The 21,601-nt window shown below is 58.3% G+C and overlaps 2 protein-coding genes across 2 annotated transcripts in view; one reads left to right on the top strand and one right to left on the bottom strand.

Annotated features, from left to right (window-relative positions):
- The window catches only part of PADI2 (peptidyl arginine deiminase 2), a 40,345-nt gene extending 26,249 nt beyond the window's left edge, over positions 1–14,096 (bottom strand). Inside the window, exons 1-3 of the mRNA XM_081308082.1 lie at positions 13,889–14,096; positions 1,902–2,085; positions 829–901 (exon numbers count right to left, since the gene is read on the bottom strand). Of these exons, the coding sequence (XP_081164208.1) occupies positions 829–901; positions 1,902–2,085; positions 13,889–13,980 (349 nt within the window). The 5' untranslated portion in view covers positions 13,981–14,096. The remainder of the gene's footprint in view (positions 1–828; positions 902–1,901; positions 2,086–13,888) is intronic.
- A 2,049-nt stretch (positions 14,097–16,145) lies between these two features.
- PADI1 (peptidyl arginine deiminase 1) overlaps positions 16,146–21,601 on the top strand; it is an 88,502-nt gene continuing 83,046 nt past the window's right edge. Inside the window, exon 1 of the mRNA XM_081308084.1 lies at positions 16,146–16,562. The gene's annotated coding sequence lies outside the window, so the exon portion shown is untranslated. The remainder of the gene's footprint in view (positions 16,563–21,601) is intronic.

The raw sequence follows: 21,601 nt of genomic DNA, 5'->3' as shown, positions 1-21,601 counted from the left end.
GAGGGTCTAGCGCTGCAGCCGGACTCGCTGTCGAGGCGCCCACACAGCCTGGGTGCAGCGCGGCTGAGCGGGAGGAGGGAGCCGTTATTGTTACTTTTAAAAAGCACCCAGCACATCGCTGGCGCTTGGTGTCTGAGTTCCCTTTCCCTGCCATGTGGCAGCTCTGTCCGTGTTCAACCACATGGACAAAGTCACCTCTGGGAGGGCCTCAGGGTAACACCTCCATCACAGCAGGTGAGCGGCAGCAGGGTCTAAAGGTCACCTCCCTGGGCCTGCAGAGCAGGCTCCACCTGCCTGGGAGGGAGCGTCCTGGCACCCCGGGAGGGCAGGGTAGTGCAGTGGAGAGAACCTGGGCTGGGGGAATCATCCTGATTCAGAATCCACCTGCCACCTGGTTGCTGTGTGACTCTGAATGAGTTTTCTAACCTCTCTGGGCCTCACCATCCTGTGGATCAAATGAAGGACTTGGATCAGGTGAGCCGAGGACCCAAGGCCATATCTCTGGGCCCCCAGGACTGGGCTTGAGGAGGACAAGGACAGTGGGAAGCTCTTTTTCAGGCTGCAAAAAAGAGCTGGGGGAAGGAAGGACTTTCCTGTCTCCTGTGTGGCCCACAGAGCCCAGACAGGGGACCCCGACACCGGGTGAGTCCTGGCTGACCTCGACAGGCCGTCTCCCGCAGGCAGCCTGGCATCAGGACGGCAGGCGAGGGCGGCCAGGTGCCTTCCCCAGCCTGCAGCTACAGGGTCTGGTGAGAGCGCAGAGCCGAGGAGCAGGGTGGGGGCAGCCCTGGGGACAGCAGTCCCGAGACCCCAGCCTCGCTGACTCACCGATGGCCGTGAGGAAGAGCCCAGCCTGGTCGATGGGGGCGATTCCCTCCTCGTCATAGTAGTTGACGGTGACCTGGGGGTGGGGCACACGGGGTAGAGAGGAGGGCAGAGACCATAGGTCACAAGCAGGAAATCCCCAGGGAGCCCCACCTCGGCCTCAGCCTGGCAAGTCCTCCCCCCCAGCCTCCTCCAGGAAGCACTCCTGGGTTGTCCAGTGCCTCTCCTAGGTGATGGCACCAGACCAGGGACTCCCCTCCGAGTGCAGCCAGGATGCCACCTGCCCACCTGTGCACCCCACTACCTGTGGGGTCCCCACATCTGCCACATTGTGCCTCCAGCTCCCTCTAAGCTCCCGGGTGGTGGTGGGAGGGCAGCCTGAGGTAGTTTTCTTTGGCGGATGCCCAGGGCCATCATGGCATATGGTAGAGCTGGAAACGAGGGGACCCGAGCCGGCTCCCTGACTGCTCAGCACCCCACTTTAGACACAGTGAGATCCAGGGTTCTGTGGTGCTGAGCATCGGAATGGCCCGTCACCCAGCAGCCCGCGCTCTACCCCCGTGACACCGTCGTTCCAGGACCTAACAGGTGCTGCCCAATGCAATGGCCACCAGCCACGCGGCTGCCAAGGTGTGGGTTTGTTACAGGAAAAGGATATAAAACGTCTTGTTAATTTCTTAATATTCATGACTTGTCAAGATTTTGTTTTTTTTTTTTTTTTTTTTTTGGTACTGGGGGTTGAACTCAGGGTACTTAACCACTGAGCCAATCCCCAGCCCTTTTTTTATTTGGAGACAGGGTCTCGCGGAGTTGCCGAGGCTGGCTTTGAACTCGAGATCCTCCTGCCTCAGCCTCTGGAGCTGCTGGGATGACAGGCGTGCGCCACCGCACCCGGCTTCAAAATGGCATTTTGATAGGTGGGTTTAAGCAAAATCTACTCTCAACGTGGATTTCTTTTCTTGCCTTTTGGATGTGGCCTTCTGGGGGATGACAAGGACACGTGTGGCTGCGTTCTGTGTCTCTGGGACAGGCTTGTCCGGCCTGCCCGCGGCACACGCCCCCCGTCCCGCGCATACCTTGTCGGTGCTGGCCTCGGTGCTGGCCTTGCTCATGGTGAGCCGCAGCGTGGTGCTGGGCGAGAGGGCCCAGCGCTGCTTGCCGTTGGTGGCCACCTCCTCAGCCTCCCCGTCGCGGACGACCTCTACCCGCACGTCCTCCGAGTGCTTCAGGCTGAAAGTCTGGGCCCCGGCCGGGGCCGCGCTGTGGGAAGAGAAGACCGAGGGTCAGGAGGGAGTCCTGGGCAGGTATGACCAGGGCTGGCAGGAGCAGACTCCTGGAGGGTGGGTCTGCAAGGGCTCTCCTGGCTCCCGTCTGGGGGACCTCAGAAGACCCAGCCGTATGGCGATCACTCAGTCTCACGACAGGAACTTGCTAACACAGGGAGTAGCAGGGAGGGGCCTGGAGACCCAAGAATTCTTTTTCTTTTTTGGTGCTGAAAACCGTACTCAGGACCTGCAGCCTCAGGACTGAAGTCCTTCTTTGTTTTTTGGTAGCAGGGATTGAACCCAGAGATGCCTCGCCACAGAGCCGCATCCCAGCCCCTGACCTTTTTCATCCTGAGACAGGATCTCACTAAGTTGCTTAGGGCCTCCCTAAGTTGCTGAAGCTGACCCTTGAACTTACGATCCTCCTGCCGCAGCCTCCCGAGGTGATGGGATTACAGGCGTGGGCAGGACCCGGGCTCTGAGGAAGCCCTCAGCGCTGCGCTGTGCCTTGGGAGCACATGGTACCACAGGTGGACGACGAGACCCGGACAGAGGGAGGAATTTGCTCCAAAGACAGACTTGGGCCTAGGACCCTGCCTCCCTGTCTCTGTCAACCAGGGTCCTAAATGGGCAGGACGGGGTGGCTCTGTTGAAGGACCCTGGGCCGGGCTTCTCCTCCTGCTGACTGACCGCCATTTCCACTGAGAAGGAAATGCTCTTGGATTTCTTGAAAGGCCATCCAGACTTCAGGCAGGACCAGCTGGTGTGGTCTGGCTGAGGGGACGAGTGTTTATGCCCCCACAGCCCACACCCCAGGAGGCCACGCGAGGGTAAGGTCACACGCCGGCCAGGGAGCGAGGGAGGAGGCCCTGCATCTCTCAGCCAGGCGGACATCACACTCCTCCTCTCCGGAACTGTGAGAAGGAGCCTGTCGTGAGCTGCCCCCACAGCGGCGTCATGGTACCCCGAACTGATAGGACCCGGGCTTAAGGGAGGTAACGGGGACAGGGAGCCGGGCGGAAGGTGCGGTTTTGCTCAAACCAGCCCTTGATCTGAGGATTCCTAAAGGCCCAGGAGGGCTCAGAGGGTTCCGGGTGGGATTCACAGGGGGTTGTGACCGATGGGAGCAGGAGGCGTCTGCATCTGTCTTTGGGGACCTGTGCTCTGGGTGCCAGGGGTTTGTGACTCTGGCTGGGCCTCAGGCTGTCAGGGGTGCTATTTGACCTTCAGACCCTCTTCCTTCTTAACACTGCAGACTTGTCGATCCCACGCCTCGAGAGAGTCTGGCTGGCCTCACTGGGTGAGGTGAGGCAGCTGGCAGGGGCCGGGTGGGAGGGGAGGCCCAGGCGGGCGCCTCTTGGAGTCCAGCGGCAGCCGCAGCTGCAGGCCTCAGACCACGGTGGACGCTCAGATCTGCAGAAGGGCTGGCCTGAGGGCGGGTGTTCTCACCTGTTTCCGGGGACTGTGGGTGCTGCTGCCCAGTGCTGCCCAGTGGTCAGAGCCCTGGGTGGCTGTGGCGGGAGTGCGAGCCTCTGACCCAGGCCAGGGGGTGTGGTGCTGTGGGGGCACTTGCCTGGCATGTGAGGCCTTGGACTCAGGCCACAGCAGAGCAGAAGCCCAACAGACCCACAAAACACAGACCCCGGAATGGCAGGACCAGGCCACCACCTGCAGGGGCTCACAGCAAAGACCCTGGTCTCGGGCACTGAAGGCGCCAGCGGGCGAGGCTCGGGCAGCCGTCCCCGGCGCGGGCAGAGGAGCTGTTCCTGGTCTTTCTGCTTCCTTCTAAAGTCCCGGCCTGCCAGGGGGACACTGGACGCACGGGAAGCTGGACACCTGGTGGCTGTGGCTGGCTGCCGCCCACCAGCTTCCCTCATCAGGAGGGACACAGAGTCCAGGCAAAGGCCCTGGATGGGGTGCATCGGCAGAAGCTCCGCGTTTGGGCCCAGTTTTGTCGCGGGCTTGCCGAGGGGGTCTGGATGTGACCCTTGCCCTTCTGAGGGCCTGTCAGCCAGCCCACAAGACATGGACGATCACCCCCCTCCCCATGCCTGCACTCCCTCCTCTGCAGGGCTGGTGACACCTTTCCCTCCAGGTCCCGCCACGTGGTGCCAGGGAACCTGCCCTCTTCTGGTCACAGGCCCCCCTGGAGGCGGGCAGGGTCCAGGATCCTCACCCTTCAGAGTCCAGCCCAGCTGGGCGCACTGGCTGGTCCTCAGCTAAGAGGGTGGGAGTGAGCAGGCTAAGGCCAGCCTCTCCCTGGGAGGCGGGACACCTGGAGGCCTTAGAGGAACCGAGGCTGATGTGTTTATGACGCTGTCTCTTTTTACGGCACCTGAGAAAGCCATCTATGGAATGCTATGACATCTCCATTTAAAATAAAGCTATTAAGGAAGTGTGAGCCAGTTTAAAGAGCCAACAGTGCCACCGAAGGTGTTTGGTTTTGGCGAAAAGTCGCTGGTCTGGGACACCTCCCTCCAGCGCAGATCCCAGCTTTGCGAATCAGCTTGCTGGTTGGCCCAGGGCAAGTGGCTTTCCCTCTCTGTGTCACTGAGTGTTAAGTGGGAGGAGGGAACCAGAGTCAGAGGCGCAGACCCTGGCCAAGAGTGGGGGAGGGAGGTCCTGGGGAGCGGGGGCCCTCTGCCGAACCCCTGCCCAGCTTTACCCAGAGCCGCTGTTATTTCATCTGCACACAATTCTATTTAGAAAGTGACGCTTCACAAGTTCGCAGAGGGGATGGTCTCTTAGGACCCTGCCTTAGTGACTCTAAGGATGCTTCCTGCCGCCTTTATTCTCTGGGCCAGTGAGAAACCGGAGGAGGCCCCAGAGGGTCCAGAGGAGGAGCCCCAGAGGGTCCGGAGGGTTAACAGCCGGCCCACATCCGAGCCCCACCCTCCCCCACTCAGCCCCAGTCATGCTGGGAGCTGAGCAAACAGCTATTCTTGAAGCAGCCCTGGCAGAAGTGACAAAGGCGCCTTTGTCCCCCTGTGGATCCTGTTGGCTGCTTCCCTCTCCAGGAAGATCCTCTTAGAATCCCCTGCAGAAACTTGAGACCCCAGGAGCAGGGGCTGTGGGCAGCTCCAGGGTCCCCCGAGGCTGCAGGGAGGGGCTCAGGATGGGGGCAGAGAAAAGCGTGGGACAGGGAGTGTCTATGACATCCCTTTTGCTTATTGCAGAGACCTGAGATTGGGTGGGAGGACGGGCAGGAGGACAGGCGCTAGTCCCTGGAGCGGCCTGCATTGTCCCAGCACCTGGGATGGCCGTGCTCAGCATGTGCTTTGGGAGAAAATGAATGAATGAACCTGATCTCAGGACTGTGCCGTGCCCACCTCGCTCCGCAGCCTGGTGCTCAGTGGGTGGCATCCAGACCCCACGCCTCAACTTGTCTCTCCAGACTCGTTTTCTGCAATCCCACCCCCCCATTCCCGTCCTCGTCCCATCTCATGGTGCCGTTCCTTCTACCCCAAATGCCCTGCCCTGGCTTCTGCCTGGCAAATGTCCCTCCTTGAAGACCCAGCTCAATCCATCGTGCCCCTGTGTATTTTCCCTTGGGCAGCTGGCTCCTTGAAAGGAGGAGACTATTTTGTCTCGGCACCTGGCCTGGACCAGGCACACGGTGCATCTGTATCTGCCACAGGACGGGCTGGGGTAGGGGGCTTGCGCCCATGGCCACTTGTTTACTTAACACGTATTTATTGTCACTTACTATGTGCCAGGCACAGCTCTAGGTGCCGGGGTAGACGTGTTGACAAAGACAATGTGTTCTCTGGGCTCGTGGCCTTCCCATTCCAGTGGATGAGAAAGACTCTCAGTAGATCACACAATCAACAGGGGTGTCATGAGGTCTGGGGCTCAAGGAGGGGTTCCCTAAAGAAGTGGCGTTTGAGCTGGGGTCTGAACTTCCTATTCTAAAGAACTGGAATGCCCGTGAACTTCACCTGCGGGATCTGTTTAAAGACGGAGGCTGGGCCCACCGCCCGAGTTTCTGATTCATCAGCTCTGGCAAGGGGCCCGAAAAGCAGATTTCCAATAGCTTTCTAGTGGTTTCCAAGCAAGGTGGACAGCTTGGGCGATGGCCCGAGGCCGATGCTGGCCTGGCATGTTCGAGAAACGGCAAGAAGGTGGGAGGGGAATGGATTTGTGAGCAAGGTCGGGGGTGCGTGGAGGGAGGATCCTAGACTGTGGGGGAGGGTTGGGGAATTGGGGGGGCGGGCGACACAGAAAATGGGTCTGGAGAGTCAAGTTGAGGCCCAGTGGCCAAAGGCCCCTGGAGTCCAGGGGAGTCACTGGAAGGTCCTGATCATTTGGGCACCATAGAAGCTCACCCAGGATCAGGACAGGGATGGGCTTCAGAAGAGCAATAGCGGAAGTGGAGGAACAGTGGGCAGGTGATTGCCATGGCCACCCGGGCGAGGGATGAGGTTGGCATGGGACCAGATGGTGACCCTGGAAATGGAAAGACATGGCCAAGCGGTTGGTGTCAAGCAAAAGGACATCTGCCTAGCCCCTCAAGTGCTGTGTGGCCTCTGGGGAGCTACCCAGCCTCTCTGGTCTTCATTCAGTCCGTGGGGCAGGACACCGGCTTGGCCTTGCAGTGCTGGGGAGGCTCACTCCATCCCAGACTTGATGGCACGACATGCCTGCTCCTGGCTGGCACAGGGCACCCGCCGCTTGTCCATCTGGCCTGGGCCTCGTTAACACCAGCCGGGGCTCATCCCCAGAGTGACCCCAGCTCCTGGCAGCCTGGGTGTGACATCCTGCCCTCGGGTCTTTGGAGGAGTTGGAAGGGGGAGTCCTGGGTGCCAGCCTGGCATGCGACCGTGGCGAGCACCCTCGAGGACAGAAGGGAGGGAGGCCAGGTCTCCATCCAGGCCTCACACCTGGTGCTCTGCATGGTGATGCTGGAGCCGGAGGGTGGGCAGCTGCCCTGGCAGGCATCAGCAAGGCCAGCCATGACGTCTGTCTCCAGGCAGCCTCCTCCTCCCTCTGGCAACCTCAGCCTCCGTCCTTCCTAGGCACTGGTGCCTCTAGCTGCCGGGGCCTCTCCTTGGTGATGATGCAATCTCCTCCACAGCTCCTCTCTTCCTCAGAAGCCTTCCACAGCTCCCTGCTACCTACAGACCAAAGTTCAACACCCGAGCCATGCCTTTGAAGCCCTGGTTCAAGTTCATCAACCTTCTAGTCTTAATGTTCCCGGCCACTTTCCCACCAGGTACGCTTGCTCGCATGGAGCAGGTCCTCGGACTCACTCAGGACCCGTCCATCTTTCGATACCCAGCTGAGCTGTCACCTGGACCAGGAGGCCTTCCCTGACGCCACCAGCCAGGATTCACCTCTCCTTCCCTGTGCTTCAAACAACAGCAACAAATGTTCAGTGTCCTCCCCACGAGGGTTAGGAAGCCTTTGAGGGCAGGAGCCACATCTTATCGTGATCTGTTTTAATATCAATAAGCCCAAAACTAAGGCATGATAGCTACGTACTGAGTATCTATTATGCCCCAGGCACTGGACCAGTCCCTGGTACGGTCCATCCTTTGGGTAACCCATGAGACCTGTACCAAGGCCATTCTGTTTTACCTGTGAGCACATGGAGGCCCATGGGGACAAGCACTTGCTCCCCCAAAATCCCAGGGACAGTTATGGCAGCGTGTGAGGTGAACTGCAGCCCCCTGGGATCCAGGTCTGGCTGCTCCCTGCTGCAGAGAACCCCCAGGTGGAGGGCAGCGGGGGCGGGGTCGTACCTGGCTCAGGACCATGAGAGGTCTTAGAACCTCTAGAGCCCCTGCTTACTAGGTAGGTGGGGGTCAGAGACAGAGCTGGGACACCCAGCGTCTCCCTGTCCCAGGATCTTAGGTGAATGACTGAGAAGGAAGGTCAGGACCCTCAAAGCCCCTGGGCCCAGAATCTGGCATGGCTGGGTGGAAGAGGGTGGTCTCCCAAAACTGTTCTCCCCTCAAATTTAATTTAGGTGTGGCTGGTGGGGGGAGGCCCTGCACCCTGACCTCACCCCAACTCAGGGCCTTGTGGTCAGCAGGGAGAGCACTCAGGGTCCCAGCTCTGTGGGAGGCGGTAGGCTTGCAGACGGGATGGCAGGCTCTCTCACCCGGGCACTGGCCTGAAACTGGAGCCGGAGCACCTCCTGGCAGGGTCTCCCGCGTAGGGTTGATGGCTCTGGGTGTTGTTCTAATTTATGGGGCCACCTGACCTGGCCTGGTTCCTCCCTCCGACATTCTCTCAGGACCAAGCGCTGCTCCGGCCAAGCTCGGCCACACGCCCTTGACCTTCCCCAGGCCCACACCGTCGTGTACGTCCCTGGAGATGGTGGGTGGGGAGCTCAGCCCCACGACAGGCTGGTCCACGTGCACTGATGGCCGCATCCGGCCATTCATCTCCTCAACCCAGAGCACTTCACTGGCTCCGGAGAAGATGAGCAAGGGGAGGCGTCCAGGGGAGGCCTGGGCCCTGCCGCCACCACGGGCCAGCTGGTCATCTTGGACATGCACGGCTGACTTTCCCCAGATGCAAAAGCAGTGGGCCGTAACTGTTCCTATCTCATGAAGTTGGGAGATTTAAACACGTGTTTTTTTTCATTACTACCAAGAGAACCCCGGGGCCTCGCACATGCCGGGCAAGATGCTGCTGAGCGGCACTGACCCTAAAGGCACGTAAATTAAAATGCACAGAGATAACTGTACAACGTGTTAAGAGGGCTCCTAAGTGCATAGTAATTGTTCAATAAATACGAGTTAGTAATAGTAAGTAACTAGTAAGATTTACAAAGAAGCAAAAGAGGACAATGAGGTAGAGTAGTTAGGACTCGGGGCATGATAACATGGGGTAGTCCATGAAGGCTGTGTGGAGGAGCTGCTTGGCTAAGCCTGGACTGACGAATGTCAGGCTTAGAGAAGTTCAGGGGATAGTGCTCCAGGAAGCAGGAACAGCAGGTGCAAAGGCCCTGAGGTGGGAATGAGCTTGGAGAACTCAGGCCTAACAGCACTCACAAAGCCAGTGGGGCCAGAATGGAAGAGGTGCCTGGATTGGGGGAGGTGGCATTGGTGAGGCAGGGCCTGGCACACTGGGCAGGGGAGCCTATGGCACCCCATGCCTTGTTGCTGCTACTGAATTTCCAATCCTACCCTTAGACCTAATGATCCTTTTTTTTTGGGGGGTGGGAATGGGGATGAGCCTTGGGCCTGACATGGGCTAGGCAAGACCCTGCCACTGAGCCACGTCCCAGCCCTTTTGTTGTTACTTTGAGACAGGGTCTTTCTAAGTTGCCCAGGCTGCCGTCCTCCTGCCTCAGCCTCCTGAGTCTCTACGCGGGCCACCAACTCAGCCTAATGACACTTTAAAAACAAATAAGCCCCCAGCACTCACAGGAACCAAGAGACAGAGACGCAGAGGAGGGAGTCGGGAGGAATTTCAGTGCTGCGGGCTCTTCCCCAGGGCAGGGTGCGCGTCGGTCTGTCCCCCGATTGCCCAGCCCTGCCCAGGATCCTGCCCTGGCACCTCTGCCTGTCCTCTGCCAGTCAGAGGTGGGCCTCGGCCCTACCGAGGGGGAGCGGCTGGGCGGCCCTGCCTTGGGGAAATGAGGAAGGGGAGGGGACCATCCCCCTGCAGCCCACCGGCTCCTCCTGAGGCCGGCTGCTGCAGGGGCAGGGGACAACTGCTAATGCTTATCTTTGTCCTGAAGCTCCGGCAGAGAGGGGAGGGGCCACCTGATCTCTTCAGATCAAAACCCAAGGAAGGGACAGGAGAAGCCAAGGCCTGGTCAGTGGGTCAACGGGAGGACACGCAGAGTGTGACTGCCCTGCTACTGTCCCCCAAGGCTGCCTGACTCCCGGATGTCCACATCTCCAGTGCCCACAGAGGTGGGTGGGGACACCACACTTTGTGCCCCTCTCCAACTTCAAAGCCCCATCAGATGGACCCCAGCCAGCCCCACTGAAGTGGTGGCTGCCAGCTGCAGGGACCGTGGCGGAGACTGGGCAAGGTGCACTTGTGCTAGATCTAAGATAAGCACACTAGCAACAGCAGAGGGAAACAGAATAACGACTACAAGGTACGTTCTCCAGAAAAAAGCCCTACCTCCTTTTTGGAGGGGCCTCTACTGGTAGCTTGCTGGAGATTAGCAGTCAGAATGTGGCTGTGGCCAGGTGTGGTGGCACATGCCTATAATCCCAGACACGGGAGGCTGAGGCAGGAGGATTGTAAGTTTGAGGCCAGCCTCAGCAAATGAATGAGACCCTGTCTCAAAATAAAAAATGAAAAGGGTTGGGGATGTAGCTCAGTGGTAGAGTACCCCTGGGTTCAATTCCTAGTACTAAAAAATATAAAATAAAAATAATAAAGTGGCTGGGTCAGGGCAAATATTCCTGAAGGGAGAGGAGAGGTGGCCCAGAGCACGCCTTCCCATGGTGGCCTTTGCAGCAAAGTGGCCGCTGGTCCACCCCATGATCAGGTTTATAGCCTCTACTGGGCCAAAAGGCCCCTCCTTGGGTTCTCTGATTGACACTCAGGTGGGTGAATGGAAGCTTAGAAAGGGAAGGCAGTTCAAGGTCACGCCCCTGTGGACAGGCGTCCTGAGGAGGGGTGGGGGCTAATGCTGACCGGCAGGCAGCTCCTGCCAGGACCCCAGGGCTGTTGAGGAAGGGGAGGGAAGGGCTGCTTCTCTGAGGCCGGAAAGGGAGTCCAGAGGCCATGGGAAAGGGGCTGCTGAGCCCGGTCGGGAAGCCGCTCCTACCTAACTGGCCTGGGGTCCACCAGGTTTGCTGCTTGGGGTCTACCTGGAGGCCCTGGGGGCTTGGGCCAGCACCCGTGTTTGGCTGGGGAGGACTTGGTGGGAAGCAGAGGCCCAACACAGTGGGCGAAGTCTCTGGGGTGGGGTGGGGGGGCTCAGGGCCAGGAGGAAGGTGGAAGCCACACAGTTGACGGGGTCATCTGGTTCCGCCTGCTGGTTACGTCAGCGTCACACAGGATGGAGAGGAGGAAAAGAGTGTGCGTCTGAGTCAGACAGACATGGACCTGAGTCCTATGTGTCACGGGCAAATGACTTCGTCTCTCTGAGCTTCACTGTCCTCATCTACAAAACGGGACAATCACAGGACAACCTGCGAGACGCCGGGGGTTGAGAGAGATGGCCAGTTGGTTCCTTAGCACAGGGTCTCCTGTCACCGCAGGCATTAGACACCACAGCAGGGTGACAGTCCAGCCTTAGGAGCCACAGAGGCTCCCTCCAGCTAGACTGGGACTCCAGCTGGCAGTGATTCTGTCCCCTGCCAGGGGACGGCTGGCCTTGATTGGGGACACCTTGGGTGTCACGATTAGGAGGTTGCTATTGGCCTCTGGTGAGTACAGGCCAGGGATGTCACTAAATGTCCTACCATGTGCAGGGCAGCCCCCTGGACAGAGGCTTATTCAGCCCTACAGGCTGAGACAGAGATATGCTGCTCCCGTGGGGTGCTGTCCAGGGCAGTGGCCACCCGGACACGTGGCTGCTGAGCGCTCGCAACACGACGGGTCCACACTGAGAAGGGCCGCCAGCTAACACCCACACTGTACTTCAAAAACAGCACGAAAGGACGTAAAGTATCTCATTAGCGACCTTTATATGGAGGACGTGTCAAAATGAGGATATTTGGTTATATTGGATTAAGTAAAAACTAATTGCGCCTGCTTGTTATGACCCTCAGAGACCCCAGGCCACCTCTGAGACCTACACAAGGGACAACAGAGGCCCAGGCCCAGGCAAGGCAGAAGCCGGGGCTGAGGCCAGGGCAGGAGGAGTGGAGAGGAGCCCCGGGGCTTGATGGTATCGGCATGGCCCCTGTGACCTGTGCCCCATTTCTTTTGGACGGTGCTGGTCTAGATTGCTTGGCCTCTCCTCGTGGTGGGGGAACCCCGAGGGCAGCTGGGGGGTGCAGATCTTTGTGGCTGTGGCTGGTGTCTTGAGGAAGGACAAAGACTATTGTCATACCCCTGTCCCTGCCAGAGGGAGAGTGAGTTGGCACCTGCTCCACTCCTGGCCTCGCCCAGGCTGGGCCTCTCTCTGCCAGGACAAACGAGGGCAGGGGGCCCTGCTCTGCTCCCCAGCCCCCACTGGAGGCACCAAGCCAGCCTTTCAGGCAGCACCCAAGTGCCCCAGCAAACAAACAGGCGGGTATGGTGACAGCTGAGGCTTAGAGACCTGAGCACCCTGGCTCCCAGCCCATTCCCTGGCGGTGCCCAGTGCTGAGCTGGGGGTGGAGAAAGGCCCCGGCCACTGGTGCCCGGACCACACTCCACTCTGTGTTATGACCCTCAGAGACCCCAGGCCACCTCTGAGACTTACACAAGGGACAACAGAGGCCCAGGCTCAGGCAAGGCAGAAGCCGGGGCTGAGGCCAGGGCAGGAGGAGTGGAGAGGAGCCCCGGGGCTTGATGGCATCGGCATGGCCAGTGCCTGCCGTGGAGATGGCAGGAGACTGGCTGAGCAGGTGGGCAGGGCTCCTGGGGCCAGAGGAGCCAGACAGAATGGGCCGGGAAGGTGTATGGGAGACACACAGGTGGGTGGTTATTATTATTATCATCATTTTTGGTACCAAGGATTGAACCAGGGGTGATTTACCACTGAGCCACACCCCCAGCCCTTCTTATTTTTTATTTTGAGACAGGGTCTTGCCAAGTTGCGTAGGGCCTGGCTAAGTTGCTGAGGCTGGATTTGAACTCGCAATCCTCCTGCCTCAGCCTCCCTAGCTGCTGGGACTATAGGCGTCGCCACTGCCCTGCAGAGGTGGGTTTTGCCTGGGAGAAGCAGGGTGCTTCAGGCATCAGAATGATTTGGAAGCAATGACACAGAGACTAGGGGACCCACCGGGTCATCAGCACAGGGTCCCACCTCCGGGTCCTGCATGTGGGTTCTTCCCAGAACGACACAGCCAATCCCGCCTGCCATGGGAGACATTTCAGATTCTTGGAACAGAGGGCTGCAGACAAAACCCAGCATGATCCTGCAGGGGCTTGCCCACAGTCCCCAGGCCCCATCCTGCACACTGGGGAACGTGAAACACCAGCCTTGGCCATTTTCGTGGAACTGTGGGTAATGGTAGGGTGCTACCATACAATCCTGCTGTCTCAGCAATCCTTCACCAAGCTTGTGGACAGAGAGATCCCGAATCTGGGGTGCTTTCTGCAGACCCCACCTCTGCACCCTGCATCCCAGGCATTGGGCAGGTGGAATGTGGTCCCTCCCTGAACTCAAGGTGAAATCGGGCAGGGCATTTGGTGACATGAACATCAAGGCCAGTACTTGGGGGACAGGCAACCACCGGCAGCCCCTAGAGGGTGTAATCAGAGCCTAAACAACCCCCAGAGTCATATTCCTCCACAGGGAAGCTCCCCTCTGGTCCTGCTCCACCCCAGGGGACATCCAGGAGGTTCTGCTGAGTTGGGAGTGGAAAGTGGGAAGGAGGCTGTGAATCAGGAGGGGCTGAGCGGAAGTGAAAGGGGAGTGGGTGGTGGAGAAGCTGGGGACTGCTGAGGTCCTGGGGAGAGGGGCGGATGAGGGCCAGACGGTGGGGAGAGCTGGAGGACGGGGAGGAGCTGAGGCTGGAGCAGGGTGCCTGGGAGGGTGTCAGGATGGCAGCTCCGTGGACACAAGGTTTGGCGGTGGGCAGGTTTCGGGGTGAGGTTCTTAGGATGTCTGGGAGCTTCATACTGCGGGACAACTGCGGCGAGGGTCAGCCTGCCCACGTCCCAGAGTCCGGGGTGGGGTGCTCGGCGGGGATCGGAGGGGGTCTCGGGCCGGCGCGGGCGCTCACCTGTAGACATCGGTCCAGAGCTGCGTGCCCAGCACGCACACCGCCTCCACGCGGCTCCCGTACTGCAGCCGCACGGTCCGCTCGCGCAGCATCTTCCCCGCCCGCAGCGTCCCGCCTGGTCGCGGCGCGCGCGTACTCTCGGGCCTCCCCGAGCACCTGTCGCAGGTGACCCAGCTGCAGCCGCCGGCGTCCGCCGCCGTGGTCCCGCGGGCCGCCTTATTCTGCCGCCGGGGGGCGGGGCGTGGGCGGGGCGGCCTGCCGGGCTCCTCGGGCAGTGGACCGACGGCCCGTTCGTCAAGCGTGGCCCCGCCCTCCGCAGCTCGCCCCGCCCTCGCCGTGGTCCAGGTTGCCAATTTCTTGGCGAGTTTGGGTTGGGCATTTTTTTCCTTCTTCAGGCCCTCTCGTCCCTCCAGCACCCCGCCCCCCAACCTCGAGGGGCAGAAAAGGCAAACGTGGAGCTGCCAAGGGGCGAGACCAGGAGCTGGCGCGAGCATAGAGGCTGGGACCCGGGCAGGAGTCTCGGAGGCCGGATGTCTGCGCCCTCTTAAAGGAGTCTTTTGCAAACTCAGGGGGAGGGGAGGGAGCCGTGCGACCCGACCAACCCCGCCCCCGCCCCCGCCAGATCCACGTTGCTCTAGGGAGCTGGGTGGGAGTGGAGGACCGGCAGCTGGCAGGGACCGGATGCCAAGCCAGGGCATCAGTGGGCGAGAGCTTGGCCAGGAGGCTGAGCTGCGGAGGGGGAATGAAGACCCTGGCTGGGGGAGCGTGAGAGGGCTGCAGGAGAGGGGATTGATCTGACAGGTGTTTATGGACTGAGATTTGGGTGGCACCTGGTGACTGAGAGAATGTGCCAGTGGAGAGACAGGGAGGGGGCAAGGATTACGTCCGGGGCTCTGTCCTGGGCCACAGAGCGAAGGGATGGCATTGTAGAGGTCAGTCTGTGTCCTTGGAGGCTGAAGTGCAGGGTGATGGTCTAGTGGGAGACTGAAACAGCCCTGGCACTTTCCCCTGACCAAAGCCAGGGGCTGTTCAAATAATCGAGCAGTGTGTGAGTGAGTGGTCTTCCTGGGGCAAGGGCAGGAATTGGAGGGCAGAGGCCGTGAGAGGGAGGAGGTGGGCTGGAGGGGACTGTGTTTGGGAGGGAGGTGGGGGCACGGGAGTCCCAGGGAAGGGTGTGCCTGGACAAGGGGCAAGGCTCAGAAGCACCCCCAGTGAGGTCTACTCGGCCCTGTGATCCCAACTGTCCCCCCAAAGGAGGCTCAAATTAGGCAGTGGTGCAGAATCCATCTCCTGGGCAGCTGGGCTTCGGGCGGAATGTGGGTGGGGAAAGGGAGGGCTTAAGTCCTGGCCAGGGGTCCTTCACTCCCAAAGGGACAACAGCAGATGTAAGGAGAACTTCTGATTGGCCCCTGGTGGCCCCTAAGTGCATCCTCCAGCCAGGAGGCAGGTTGTGGGTGGCACCTGCCCAGGTCTTGGGTCTGGGCACCCCTCTGCAGGGAGATCCTGTTGAACCCTTCCTGTGTGTGGCAGTTACTGAACATTCCTGTCGTTGAACCCTCAGGGAAACTGAGGCCCAGACTTGGAGGAGGACATTGCGTTCTCCGCACTGAGTGAGGCCCAGACAGGTTGTAGCAGGATCAGGGGTGATAACGTGAGGCAAGAGTCCACGGTGAGCAGCGGAGCAGAAATAACAGTGGGTGCTCATTGCGTCATTTCTGGGGGCCAAGCTGTTCCCAGCGGCACCTTTCATGTTTTAGAACAGAGCATCACAACCGGCAGGGACCCTGCACTTTGCAAGAAGAAACAGGTGCAGAAAGAGCCAAGAATTACACTGGGTCACTCGGCTCCTGAGAGTCTGCACAGCAGGATGGGAACTTGAGGCTAGGGGACCGCAGACAGCGAGGCGGGAGAAGGCAGAGGTTGTCTTCCCAGTCTGGCTCTTGTGTAGCCTCCAGCTATTCGCCCTTCTATTCAGAGCCCCATTTTCCCTTCTGTTAGAACTCTGGGCCTGAGGCAGGATGGTGCTAAATGAGATGCTAATATTCAGAAAACACAAGAGTCCAGCAGGAGGCGAGTGCTCAGAAATGAGCCCCCTCCCCTTAAACAATCCAGCCCCCTCTGGCCACTCACAGGCAGGGTTCCTGCCCTGGCTCTGGCTTACCCCTTTGGGCCAGCGCCTGGTTGATGGGTCAGGAGTTTCCTGGTGCCCAAGGGTTTAAAATAGCTGAAGTGGTCACAGCTGTCGTGGATCCAGGGCCGCTCCCACTCTCCCCGGGGGTCCGGAAGAGCCTCCAGGCATCTCATGGTGCCTTTTGGGGAGTGCCAGCAAAGGGGACTTATCTGAGGCCAGTGCCTGGCTCTGGCGGACCCCTACCTCCCCCAACTCATGCCCTGGCTGAGCGCGAGGCCGGAGCGCCTGGGCGGGGAGGGGCTGTTCTGCACCGTTTCCTGCTCTGATCCTCCACTGGGGGTCTGTCTGTGCCAGGCCTGGGGGAGCCTGGCCAGAGGTGACTCAAACATGCATGGGCCTGCTCAAGGAGCCCGACAGCTCACCAAGTTGTTGTATGTGCAAGAATTTAAAAAGAAAGAAGTACGTGATACCTTGCCATTGCGGAAAAAATTTTTAAAATTATGATCATCAGGACCTGGCCCCAGAGGACATCACTGTGAACGTGTGTGAGTGTGATCTTGCTTGCCTGGGGATGGTGTGATTCTGCTGGCGACCACCCTTGCTGAGCCCTGAGGCTGTGCCAGGAGCTATCCTGACAGTTTCCCATCTCAGCCATTTAATCATGAGGGGGACACTATCATTATCCCCCATTTGTACTGAGGCACCTGGCAGAGAGGAGTGAGGCCTTTGGACTTAGAAGACCTGGGGTCAGGTCTGGCTCTGCCCCTCACTAGCTGGAGACCTCTCTGGACCTCTGTTTCTTCCTCTGCCAGGAAGATGCTGGCAGTACCCAGCCTCCATGATTATAGAAAATAACATGATGCACTGTTCCCACTCCGCACATCAGGGTCTGGCACAGAGCCAGGTCTCATTGGCTGGTGGTTATTTTCTGTGCACATAGACAGTTATTTCAAGCTTTTGTAAAAGGGGCTTCTGACTGTCCGTGTTATTTTATAAATTGCTCTGAAGACTCTGCAATGTGAGCGGTAGCCTCTCTGGGGCTGGGGTACACAGAGCCTTGTAAGTTGTGCAAAAGGATTTTAGGCTTTATCTTGAGGTCACGGGAGGCCACAGGAGGACTCCGGAATTTGGCAATGGCATGATGTGGGCTTTAGGAAAGTCACTCTGGTTGCTGATTGCACCACAGGGACCCGTAGGTCTAGCCTCCTTAGTGGCACCCCATGCTGGGCAGTTACCTGGCTCCCCTTTCCTCTGGCACAGCCCACTCTCTGGTCCCGCCCCTTGGGGAGGGTCTCTGGTTGGTGAAGGAGGGGGAGGAGGGGAGACACTGCAGTGGGACTTTAATTCCTCTTGGGCAGCTACCTTCTACCCTGCAGGGTACCTCACCTGGAGGGAGGAGGGGGCCAGTGTCACCTTGTTCTCACACCACAGTGTGCCAGTTCTGTGCTCCTCAAGGGTCCTCTACCTGGGGTGGGGGGTCCTGTCTGTCTGTCTATTTATCTCTCTGGAGTGCAAGAGAGAGGGTTTTATTTCCATTAATTGGCTCAGAAGGTCGTGGGATTGGCAAGTCTGCAGTTTGTACAGCAGCTGGGGAGGCTGGCTAGAAACCAGGTAGAGAGGACGTGGTAGTCTTGGGTCTGAGATCCAAAGTCTGGAAACCCAGGCAGCTTCTGGGTTGGGTTCTTGAGGCCGAATTGCTTCTTAGGGAGACCTCAGTCCTTGCTCTTTAGACCTTTAACAGATTAGATGAGGCCCACCCACATTTTTGGAGGGCAATCTGCTTTACTCAAAGTCTATTAATTAATGTTAATCACATCTAAAAGTTAATTAATAAAGTCTATTAATTAATGTTAATCACATCTAAAAATAGTAGTAACATCTAGATGAGTGTTTAGCTAGGTGACTGGGCACCGTAGCTTAGCCAAATTTACACACAAAATTAATGATCGGTGGGCTGAACCGTAGCCTAAGGCTTGGGTTACCACTTAGGAAGAGTTTACAGCCTGCTAGGGCCCAGGGCTGAGCGTGCTGCATGCATAGGCAGTCATCCCTTGGGTTGTCAGCACTGCCACAATGTCACCAGGCAATGGGAATGTTTCAGTTCCACCATGATTGTAGGGAACCACCTCCCCGGCTGAACCATTGTCAGGCCCCGTACTCCATTATCCCCTGGAATCCTTGCCACCACCCAGAGCTAAGTGTGTGTGTGTGTGTGTGTGTGTGTGTGTGTGTGTGTATCTCCTTGTTTTGTAATTTACATGGTAAAATGACCTGCAGGGCAGATTTCTACTCCTGGTCAGTAAAGCCAAGCTGGAGTGGTGGGCCCTGCATAAGTAGTGGACTCTGTTAGAGCCCTCAGGGCCAGCAAGCTGCCTGGGCTGCATGGACCTGTGGTGTCCAAGCCATGGGCTGGGTGCAGGGAGCGCTTGAGTGTGTTAGTCTGAACTGAGAAGTGCCACAGGTGTAAAGTGTGAGTAGGAGAAAAGGTCACTTTATTTACTTTTTATTTATTTGGTGCGATGCTGGGGGTGAGTCCAGTGCCTGGTGTCTGATGCTGGGCCAGCGCTCCACCCCCGAGCCACACCCCGGCCCAAGAATGTAATTCAACAAAAGTATCGACTACATGTTGAAATGGTCAAATAAAAATACGTTTTCAAGTTAATTTCACTTATATCTTTGAATTTTTAAAAGATGCAGCTGCTAGGAAATTTAAAACCCCATGTGAGGTGGGCGCTCCTGGCTTGCATCATATTTCTTCTGGAAGCGCTGGTCAGGCCCGTTAGGCTTTAGGCAGGGCTGTGGCCACTTTGGTGCTGTTGGGCTCTCCTGGCTGAGCCTGGGCGACAGGCATGCCCGGGAGGAGTGGAATTCTCAAGTTCTGGCGCTATTGGTGACCAGAGGGACACAGGAAAGGAAACCGCGCAGAGGTGATGGCCACTAGGTGGCGCCAGGCCTCCATCTTAGAAGCAGGAGGAGGTCCAGGGTTTTTTCACCAGATGTGGTCCTGGCCCAGCTGACTCTGGAAAAATCAAGATGCTGCCTGTCACCGTCCAGCCTCGCTCAGGGGCAACTTCCTTTAGCTTGGGGCACTCTCTTTCCCCTGAGTGGTTGGGGTCGGGATTCAGGGAGACGATTTGTGTGAAGCTGGTGGCAGGTTCCTGAGGGGCAAGTGAGGCTCTGAGAATGTGCCCAGAGAGGAGCAGTGACCTATCCAAGGTCACACAGCCCTTTGGTAACAGAGGCTGGTCCCTCGTGCTTCATCTGTTAGGCCTGTCCTGGTACCTTGGGGCCTTTGTCCTGTGAGCTTGTTGGTTTGTTTTAATAGGCAGCTAATAAACCAGCACTAAGCACTGGTCAGGCACTGGGCTGGCCAGGAGGAGGGTCACAGGACACAGGCGTGCATGGGTGTGCACGGAAGAACACCACCTCTCAGGCACTTACACCCACCTGCGAGGCAGGTGCGGTGATCACTTCTGCTGGACACATGAGGTGGTTAGAATCTCCGTCTCTGGAATCCTTCCGCTGTGCTGACGTCCCAGCCCTGCCACTTGGTGGCTCGCAGTCCATCTTACTTGAGTCTCAGTTTTTTTTCACCTGAAAAATGGGACCTAATCTTCCAGGTTGCTGTGAAGTTTAAATAAAGGGCCAGGCACGTAGAGAGTGCTCGATGCACTTGCCTGTGGCTTTGAAGGTCATTACCCAAGGCCTCTGGTGGCCAGGGTTCCAGCCCGGGGAATTGGCTAAATGCTGTGGAGAAGGTGTGTGCCGTGGTTTAGCCTGGTTCCCCGGGAAACAGATCTTGAGACGGGAATTCAGCACAGCTGTTCATCGGTGGAGCAACCTGGGCGCAGCTCAGGGAGGAGGAACCCAGAGCCGGGGCCATTAAATGGGGTGATTTAGTCAATCTGCTGCTGTGGGCAACTGGAGCATGGTCCCTTTGGGGGGGTCTCTGGGAGACTGTGGGACAGGACCCTCAGAATTACCCCAGCCAAGTGACGAGGGAGCTGGGGCATCTGTCCTCGGGGGGTGGGGGGCTCAGGGCTGCAGCTGGGTCTGGGGAGTCCCCAGCACTCTGGGTCTGCGCCTCCAGGTACAGAAGCCTGTGGGAAGCCATTCTGACACGTGATTGGGTGACTCCCGTTAAGGGCCTGAGGTGCTCTGGCTGTGTCGAAGCTTTCCCGACCCTTTCCTGATGAGAGAGCCCATCCGTGTGGGGGTGTGCCTGACCACTGACCCTGGAGACCCAATCATTGACCCTGACCTTGGAGTGCAGCCCCCCCTCAACCTTCATTGGATGGAATTCTCCCCTGAATCTCTTGTTCCCCAATAAAAGGCTACTCCAGGCGTGTTCACTCTCTCTCTCTCCTGCTAGCCCTGAATAATCCTTGCTGCCCTGCTGGGCGGTTAGAGGAGGGAACCAGAGAGGGGAGCCGTCTCGGACCTGGCAATAGAAATAAGGTAATTGAGTCTGTGTGTTTTATTTCGATCTCTTCTAACTAACTTTATGCCAAGAACCTCATTAATGAAACCATTGCGCAGGCCGCATGGTGGAGAAGCCCTTGGCAAACAGGGCACGTGGGGTCGGGATGGGGGTGCACAGAGGAGGAAGGGTGACTGGTAGCCACGGAGAAGAGGGGCCTTTGGCACACCGCAGCAGGATGGGTCCGAGTTCCGCAGGCGGGGGCGGAGGTGGGAGTGGGGGAGGATAGCAGCTAAGGACGGGGTGTGGAGGCTCAGAGGGCGTGGGGGAATGTGGGGGGCAGGCGGTGGGCTAGGACAAGAAAAGAGTCTGGAGCTGAGCCGTGGAGGACTTGAGTGCCGGTTCTGCGCGCGTTCCAGCTGGATTCTGAGAGCAGGCGGGAGGTGGTGCTCTAGGTGACAAGTGATGAGAGCCATGTGGGACAGTGGGACTGGCCTTAGAGAGAGGCAGAGGGGAGGGTAAAGACCTTTCTGGGGTGGGTTCTGGAGATCTGGGGTGGGGAGCGCTTCCTTTCTCCTCTTCCCTGAGCAGAAGCCTCAGGGGTGCGCCATGTGCCTGGATTCCAGCAGGGGGCGCCACCGACCTAAGGAGCCCACCCGCCTCTTGGCGCTGGAAGAAGAAAGAAGGGATGGTTCCATTCCCGAATTTGCATCCAGCCCGGCTTGTATCTTTCTGTGCCTAGATTTCCCCACCTGTGACATGTGGTGGTGAAAGTGTCCTTCGGTGTGTGAGTGTTGTAAGGATGAAACAGGGGAAGGGGCATGAAGCCCCTGGCACATAGAAGGTGCTAGAAAGTGGTAGCTTTGCTATTGTTACTGGTGGGCAGGGTCTGGAAACAGGGACCACCCACTCAGGCTGAAGCCAGCCGCGTCTCAATGGAGATCATGATGTCTGGTTTCCCCGGGGCCTCCTGGTGGCAGTGGGTGACATTATTTCAATTTCCATAACTGTTGTGTACACGAGTGTCATTGTGCATGGTTGGTGCCCCTGAGGCTTGAAGCTTTTGTGCTGAGAATAGTTTGTTGGTTTCCTTTGGCTTTCAAAAATTAACATTCAACTTACATGTCAACCATTTACCAATTTACCATGTCTCATGCTCAAC

This window comes from Spermophilus citellus (genome assembly GCF_964194105.1).
Source record: "Spermophilus citellus genome assembly, chromosome: 9".
Lineage (NCBI taxonomy): Eukaryota > Metazoa > Chordata > Mammalia > Rodentia > Sciuridae > Spermophilus > Spermophilus citellus.
The sequence above is the reverse complement of the archived record's forward strand: the minus strand, read 5'-3'. Positions and strand labels throughout refer to the sequence as shown.